The 8,788-nt window shown below is 41.1% G+C and overlaps 1 protein-coding gene across 1 annotated transcript; it reads left to right on the forward strand.

The window, feature by feature from the left end:
• The first annotated feature begins 4,985 nt into the window (after window positions 1-4,985).
• LOC127205242 (synaptophysin-like protein 1) lies at window positions 4,986-6,110 on the forward strand. Its single transcript, XM_051164446.1, has one exon. It carries the CDS (start codon window positions 5,045-5,047, stop codon window positions 5,765-5,767), a length of 723 nt encoding a protein of 240 aa, XP_051020403.1. The 5' UTR covers window positions 4,986-5,044; the 3' UTR covers window positions 5,768-6,110.
• The last annotated feature ends 2,678 nt before the right edge of the window (window positions 6,111-8,788 follow it).

An 8,788-nucleotide genomic window follows, 5' to 3' on the forward strand; every position in this document is an offset into this window, starting at 1 on the left:
AATGAAAAAGCCATATACAGTGTGGAATCAGGATCTCACACATTTCTATTGTTATATTCAAGTTTTGTCTCACTGTGTCAAGGAAATATTGCTGCCCAGAGATCTTATAGAATAGGAGAAGTGGAGACATGCCTTCAGGTAGAGGAGAAATAAGAAGTTCCCTTAAAGGTATCTTGAAAGTCAGACTCTTGGACTTCTTTATTGAAAGGATTCGAGATTGATTTATTTTATGTATTTTACCTGCCTGTATGTCTGTGCACACACGTGTGCAGGGAATTCAGTGGTCAGAAGAGGGCATCAGATTCCCTGGAATTGGAATTATAGCTGGTTTGGGAGCCACCATGTGAGTGCAGAGAACAACACTCAGGTCCTGTGCAAGAGCGGCCAGTTCCTTAACCACTGAGTGGTGTCTCCAGTTCCTGACCCTTGACTTTCTCAGTGTCTGCATTCTGTGTCCCTAAGTAGGTAAGTTGGTCTGAGCCTAGTGTAATTGTTTCAGAAACACAGCTCTTTTTATATAATCATATGATGATCCAAGTGTACTGGCTTCATTTTTGTTTCTGCATAGTGTGAACCAGAAAAGAAAGAATCCAGTCTGATCTCAGTAGTATGATGCCTTGACTTGTTACCTAGTAACTTTTTCTTTAGTTCTTGGAAGCCATTGGTTTGATCACATTAGAGGCTGGTATGAACACAGACATGACTTCAATATAATGTTCCTGAGCTATGAAGAAATGAAGAAGGTAAGACATGAATGTTCCCATCTCTGAATTTAGACTACACATTCCCAGGTTCCCTCATTCCTCACTGCTCCTTGGGCATTTTGTGGGATTGGATTTCTGGCATCCAACCCTGCCCTTACTGATTGGAATGACTTGGGGATCTTTCTCCCTGAAGATGTCTCTTCTGATTCCTTCGGTGTACCTACCTGTGTCAATAAAGACAAATTCAGGTATCTAGAGGAGACTTACCTTTCCAAGAGTTTATCAATCTTCAATTATTTGTATCGGTAGATTTACTGTGGTATTGCCATCAGTGAATAAAGCAAGCATTGGTCTTATCCACTGTCTTGCACTCTGCGCTTTTCTTTGCTGAGGACTCTTTCCAATTTTTCATAATCATAGTATAACTTTCAGAATAACAGATGTTCAACCCCCACTCCCTCTTCATGGGAGTCAGATGTGATAACTATTTCTCTGTATTGTCAAATCTCACTTAATTTGTGTTGTAAGGTGGATCCATTTCCAACAAGTGGTGTCTACTTCTTCCTATGTCTACATAATACTCTATTTTGTGTATGCAACAGACACTGAAGAAATACAAAGAATCATAAGATCCTACTTCGAAGGCATATATGCTACAAAATTTGAAAAGCTAAGGGAAATGGATGATTTTCTTGATCAAGTTCACTTGCCAAAGTTGAGTGAAGAACAGATAAACAAGCTAAATAGTATCATTTCCCCTACAGAAATAGAAGCAATCATTGATAGTCTCCCAACCAAAAAAAGCCCAGGGCCAGATGGTTTCAGTGCAGAATTCTACCAGACCTTCAAGGGTGTGCTAATGCTGATACTCTTCAAGCTACTCCAAAAGATAGAAATGGATGGAACATTACCAAATTCATTCTATGAGGCCATAGTCTCATTGATACCTAAACCTCACAAAGACTCAACAAAGAAAGAGAATTTCAGACCAATTTCTCTTATGAACATTGATGCAAAAATACTCAATAAAATACTGGCAAAACGAATACAAGAACACATCAAACATATCATTTATCAGGACCTGGTAGGCTTCATTCCAGGCATGCAAAGATGGTATAATATATGGAAATCCATCAATGTAATCCACCATATAAACAAACTGAAGAGAAAAAAACCACATGATCATCTCCTTAGATGCAGAGAAAGCATTTGATAAAATCCAACACCCATTCATGTTTAAAGTTTTGGAGAGATCAGGGATACAAGGCACTTTTCTCAACATAATAAAGGCTATATACAGCAAGCCAATAGCCAAAATCAAAGTAAATGGAGAGATACTCAAGGAAATTTCTCTAAAATCGGGAACAAGGCAAGGCTGCCCACTCTCTCCATATCTCTTCAATATAGTACTCAAAGTTCTAGCCAGAGCAATAAGACAACAAAAGGAGATCAAGGGTATCCAAATGGGAAAGGAGGAAGTCAAATTATCCCTATTTGCAGATGATATGATAGTGTACATGAGTGACCCTCAAAATTCCACCAGAGAACTCCTACAGCTGATAAACACCTTCAGCAAATTGGCTGGAAACAAAATTAACTCAAAAAAGTCTGTAGCCTTCCTATACACAAATGACAAGCTTGCAGAGGAAGAAATTAGGAAAACCATACCATTCACATTACAGACTCAAACATGAACATGAATAACCACAGCTAATTTAGTTGATTATTATTATTATTATTATTATTATTATTATTATTATTATTATGATGATGATGATACTTGACATGTAGTAAAGAAACACTTAAAATTCTCATGTATTTATATTTGTTAAGGTTTTCATTTCTTTGTAAAGATTGATTATGATTGATTGGCTGTTCCATGGGCCAGTGATACGCTAGTGTATTAGTTGTGTTATTACATACATTTCTTTCACTGGTCATGCTTCTATATAGAAGGGTGAGGCACCAAACTCTGCAGAAAACTCACAGTTATTTTGGTGGCAGAAGAGACCGAGGTTAATTAGAGTGACTGTTGCTTTGGTAGGTCCACTCACTTGCCTTTGTGCTCTCCTTATGCTTATCCCATTAGGTACCATCAGAGGCTGGAAGCATCATTTGACTGTGGAGCAAAATGAAAGATTTGACACGATATTCAAGAGGAACATGAAAAATTTCCCCTTGAAGTTTATCTGGGATATAAATGAAGACTAGAATTCTATCGAATGTTTGTATAAAATAAGCATAAAAATCCATTGATCAGAAGTCATATTGTAATATCAATATTGATATGTTACCATATTTTACTTATCAAATACCAAGCTATATGACACAAAAAATGAGTAAACTATGCCTTGATTAATTATAATGATACTAATAAATTATTTCATATTTCAACATTAAATGAGTTTGAGTCTTACTTAGAATGGGCACTATACACTAATGGCATAAATCATGATTCTTTGTGGTGTAGAAAATGCTACAAAGAGTACTTTTCAGTGCACATTTTTTCTTCATCAGCTACAATTAAGTTTTAGATCAAGAAACATATTACACCTCAATTGCTATCCCATCCCATGCATTCTCCCATTCCTCCCTCCCTCCCGCTTTCACCCCATTCCCCTTCCCTATGACTGTGACTGAGGGGTACCTCCTCCCCCTGAATATGATGTTAGGGTATCAAGTTTCTTCTTGGTAGTCTGCCTTTTAATACTTGCTGAATTATATGAAATTAAAATCTCCTTACAGTACAGGAATCAATCTGCAGACTGACTATACATTCATCAGAGTAGGAAAACAGCACTGTAAACTACACAGAAGAATGGGAATTAATATCAAGGACACAGAGATCTGCAAACTGGGGGGTGAAGGTTGTGACAGAGTTTCTCTGTGTAGCCTTGCTTTGTATACCAGGCTGGCCTCGAACTCACAGAGATCCACCTGCTTATGATTCCCCGAGTGATGGGTTAAAGATGTGCACCACCACACCTGGCTGATCTGCAAAATCTAAACACTCAAAGTCCAATTCATCCAATGAAAAAAATGCACTAGTGAGATGAATAGGTGATTCTCAAGATATCCAATAAATATTTGAAATGGTATTCAATGGTCAGGCATGGTAGTTAATGCCTCTAGTCCTAGTGCCTGAGAAGGCAGAGGCAGGTAGATCTCTGAGTTCACGGCCAGCCTGCTCTACAAACTGAGTCCAGGACAGCCAACGCTACACAGAAAAACCCTGTCTCCAAACACAAAAAGAAAAGATATTCAACAATCTGGAGACAGCCAAATTAAAACTGCTTTGAGGCTCCATCTCACTGCAGTCAAAACGAGTGTAATCAAGAAAGTGAATGAGGATGATAGACTTGAGAACTTGGATGGTTCTCTGGACCCCTTTGTGCTTATTCTCACTGTGGCCATATTGAATAAATCTTTTTCTTCCCTGCTTCCATTATTAATTTGGCTCCTTTAATTGACTTATTGAGAAAGAGTAGCAGGATCTGACTTGGGGCACAGGTTGTGACCACCAGCCCAATTATAAAATGATCACTATGAAGAAATAATGACACATTTTGGTGGAGTCTGCCCCTTAGTGAGCTAACCACTCGAGAACTGGCCCTGCCCGCTGCAGGCTGTGGCATTCGGGAGAGCTGACCCTATCCCTCACCCTCTGCACTCGAAGGAGGAAAGGTGAAAGTAAGCAGCATCCATTGGAGTCTTTACCACAGGAACATTTCCCTCTTTGTCCCTCAGAAGCAACAGATATTTATTGTTTATCCTTTAGTGAAACAGAGAAACAAATTTGAATATTGTTTCAAATCTGACCCTGAGGATGTCTCTTTCTGGCAGTGCACATCAGGCTTTGCCGTTCTATTGGCCTTGGGACTCTTTTTGAGCAATGATGTTATTTTGAACTTTCTGAGATGGTTGCCAGTTGGTGACTGGTTGTTAGAATAAATTGTATCTGTTTGGCCTAGGAAGCCAATAACTGACACAAAGAGACTGAATCATAATTCAAGCTCCTACTTATCTAACAATAAACTGAAATAAACTAATCTAATCCTCATAACCTACATATATCCCAAGCATTTGCTAATCTCATGATCCTCTGGTGGCTTCTCTTCTCCAACTCTCCCCACAAACTGTCAACTCTTAACTGTCAACTCCCAGCTTCTCCCCTCTCCAGGAAGTCCCACCTTCCACTTCTTGTCTTTCTGCCCAGCTGATTGGCTAAAAAGTGCTTTATTAACAGTTGTTACATCTACTCAAAACATTCCTCCAGGTTTCGGCCCCGCTCCCCTTCTCTGCCCCGCGTCCTGAGTCTTTCCCCTTCTTTCCCTCAGAGGATGTCTGCCTTCCAGATCAACCTCAACCCGCTCAAGGAGCTGCTCGGCTTCATCAAAGTCCTCGAGTGGTTTGCTTCCATCTTTGCTTTTGCCACCTGTGGCGGGTATAAGGGCAAAACAGATATGCAAGTGAGTTGTCCTAAAATTGGTGACAATAAGACGGTTACAGCTACTTTTGGTTATCCATTCAGGTTGAATCAGGCATCATTTCATAATTCTGCAAAAGACAATGTGTGTAATACGACCTGGAGCAGCCAGTTCCTCATAGGTGACTACTCTTCTTCTGCACAGTTCTATGTGACATTTGCAGTCTTTGTGTTCTTGTACTGCACCGCTGCCCTTCTGCTCTATGTTGGTTACACAAACCTCTACCGGGAGAGTCGTAAACTTCCCCTGATTGACTTTATTGTTACTGTTGTTGCCACTTTTTTGTGGTTGGTGAGTGCCTCTGCCTGGGCTAAAGCTCTTACAGATATTAAAATTGCTACTGGACACAGTATTATTAAAAAACTTGATCCTTGTCAGAGCCTGGGAGTAACATGTCAGTTTGTCTCTGTGACTAGTATGGGATCCCTAAACGTATCTGTGATCTTTGGCTTTCTGAATATGATACTTTGGGGAGGAAATGCTTGGTTTGTGTACAAGGAGACCAGCTTACATAGTCCATCAAATACATCAGCTTCCCACAGCCAAGGAGGTGCCCCACCCCCTTCTGGAATGTAACTAAAGGAGAATACACTGTATGCCATGTGTGCTGTACTACACCCTGTTGCCAACACCTTGAGAAGCGTTGTTTCTAATAAAAAGTAACGGCTTTTTCAGTAAATTGGTGGGTTTAAAAATTTGCTGCTTTTCTACATAAAACGTGCCTTTTCTAGAAATTTAAGATGTAAATGTATTTTACATGTAAGTTTGAAAATTCAGGAGCCTGTTATGAGATGATACTTATTTTTAAGTGAATAGTAATTTCACTAAGTTGCCTTCTAAAGTGTTTACACCTTAAACTTTAACACAAGCCTTCATTCAGAGAACAGTTATGTCATGTCATAATATAGGAAAAATGTATTTGAAGTACACACTACTGTTAGTTTACACACATCATATCCCTAAGGCTTGGCCTGTTTAAGAAAACCTTGATTGCATAAATCACATTTAGAGAAAAAATTAGTGCAATTTTACATCTGAATATTGTTCATGTTAAAAATTTTTGAATTGCAAAAACTGGGTATGTATTTTTCCTTTTTCTAAATGACCTGCTGTACTATTAGGTGTACTAAAATTAGAAGCAAGAACTTGAAAATCGTAACATGTGCAGAGTTTACTTTGCACCTGTCACATGAGGTATGTTCTTTATTTCTGGTGGCTTCGTAGGCTGGTAAAGAGTGTGGGTTCCCATGATGGTTTTATAGACATGGGCATTCTCAATGATACTAGTTTGCTGTCCTTTGTTCATGCCAAGAGAGAAAAATCTACTTTTTTTTTTCAGACCCTATTTAGAGGGTTACTAAAAATTAAGGTTGCCTTTTACTTTTGAAACATTTGACATTTAGTCAATGGAGTTGCTTCTCCTGAGTTTAACATTGACATTGTGAAAACAAATGCAGTTCAGATTTCTTATTTCTTAATATTCATCCTTACTTCATAAAAGGATGATTAAGGAATTATGCTCATAAAGGAACCCAAGTAAGCTGTGTTGTGTGTGTGTACCGTCTTTACATGCACATTTGGGTGTGTTCAGAGTGCAGTGCTTTCTATTCCTCAGCTTTCTGTTGTACAGGGATCTAAACTTTCTATTCTTAGAAGATGATGTTTGTATGTAAAGCACATCTTGTATATTGCCTTATTTTTGTTTCTTTATTCATGGCAAAGTGTCTGTGTGAGAATGTATGTTAATACAGCAAACAATAAAGAAGTTAAAATAAAGAAAAAAAACTAAAAACATTCCTCCACAACTGGCTTTGTCTTTCAGTGTTCCTCTCTTGAAAAATATTGATGCAACACTGTAAAAGTAGAGAAACACCGAGAGTTGGGCAGTAGAGCAGAGTTCTCAAGGCTGGACCTACCTCAAAGTCATGGCCTTCAGGAACAGGAAGACACTGGCCTGTCATCCCCACAATCAGAGGCTTTAGGAAGCCATGGGAATATCTCCTTCATGCTGATTAGGGAAGCCTGGGTCTCTACCTGAGACCATAGTGACATCTGGGTCCCTGCTGCCACCAGAGGCCATGTCTGGTTCTGTGGTCTTATTGCAGCCAGAACCTGTGTTGATTTGCAAGGCCTGTTTTACCACCAAAGGCTATGGAGACGTCTCTGATCTGGGCTGCAGTCTGAGGCCATGTTGATGCCTAATCTTTTTGCTGAGCTGGCACTTCTAATCACTGGCCACCACACTCAGGAGAGCTGGCCTTGCCCCTTAGCTGGGCATGAGAGCTGGCCTTGACGGTATGGGTGTGAGTAATGTGGCCCTCATGAAGTGACTGCAGGAGATCTGATCCTGCCACTTCCAGGTTGTGGCACTCTGGAGGGTTGGCCCCATCCCTCACAGGCTGCAGTACCTCACAGGACCCTGCACCTCACCCGGGGAACACAATAGAGCTGACCCTGGTAGCAGAGGCACCAGCAATCTGGCATCAAGGATGTGGGGATAGGGAGACATATCCCTGCCCCTCATCTACCATGTGGTAGTGTGGGCATAAAAGAGATGCACCTCTTGCCCATGTGACTGCAACAGGCAGGTAAGCTGTTCTCAGGGTGTGAGAGAGGAATAGCTGGTCCCAACCCTCACTGACTAGAGCACTCAGGAGAGTGGGCCCTAAACCTTGCCCAGGCAACACAGTAGAGCTGGTCCTGGTGGTGTGGACACAGGAGAACTAGCCTTGCCCCTTCCCTGGGCAAGGTAGGAGAGCTGGTCCTGGTGGTGCTGGCATGGGAGAGCTGGTGGGTGACCAGCTCAGCTTCCACCTGAGCCCAGATTCAGGCCTCTGAGTTGGCCCACCTCAACATCCACCCCAACTATTAACTGCTTGAGCACATGAAGGGGTCATCCTTAGCATTGCATCCTTAGCATTGAGCACATGAAGGGGTCATCCCAAAATCCAAAGCTGTGAAATCTCCATTGCATGGAGCAACAACAGAACGGCCAAAAGAATCCACTGTTGACAGTGTGGTAGAAGTTGGAGGTCTTGAGCCAGAACTCATTGCAATGAACATTTTGAAAGTCAAGCTAGATGGGGAAACGAGTCACTCTGTGACACGCTGTGACATACTGCAACTTCCCTAGTGAGATTTCTCTTATTTTGAAAAATTTTTTTAAGAGGGGAGGAACGCTGCAGCTGTGGTGTATAGGTATGAGGGGATAGGGAGATGGCTGGGATTGAGATGCATGATGTGAAATTCACACCAAAAAAAATCAATAAAAAATTTTAATTTAAGAAAAGGAGGGGTGGGGATGAGAGATTTCATCTGCATATACATTCCTCTCTAGGGAGGCCTTGATATGCGGAGATTACCCAGAGAGTGATACCAGAGCATTAAGGGCAATGGGTTTATAAGGAAAAACTGTAGTTAGGGGTGGGGGGTCACAGGGAAGCAAGGACAAAACCATAAACGGGGGTGGGGTGGGTCGTGAGTCTCAGGAATGTACTCCTTTAGGCAGGCTGGGTGGGGTCCGGATCTCCAGGGAAAGTTGTGAGTCTCAGGAATGCAGACCTTCCAGCAGGGATCTTATGGAGAGTGCTGGCAGGT

Source organism: Acomys russatus, chromosome 21 (genome assembly GCF_903995435.1).
Source record: "Acomys russatus chromosome 21, mAcoRus1.1, whole genome shotgun sequence".
NCBI lineage: Eukaryota > Metazoa > Chordata > Mammalia > Rodentia > Muridae > Acomys > Acomys russatus.

What these genes read in the sequence shown, in the direction of transcription:
- LOC127205242 (XM_051164446.1), top strand. Translation starts at nt 5,045, where the DNA reads ATGTCTGCCTTCCAGATCAACCTCAACCCGCTCAAGGAGCTGCTCGGC.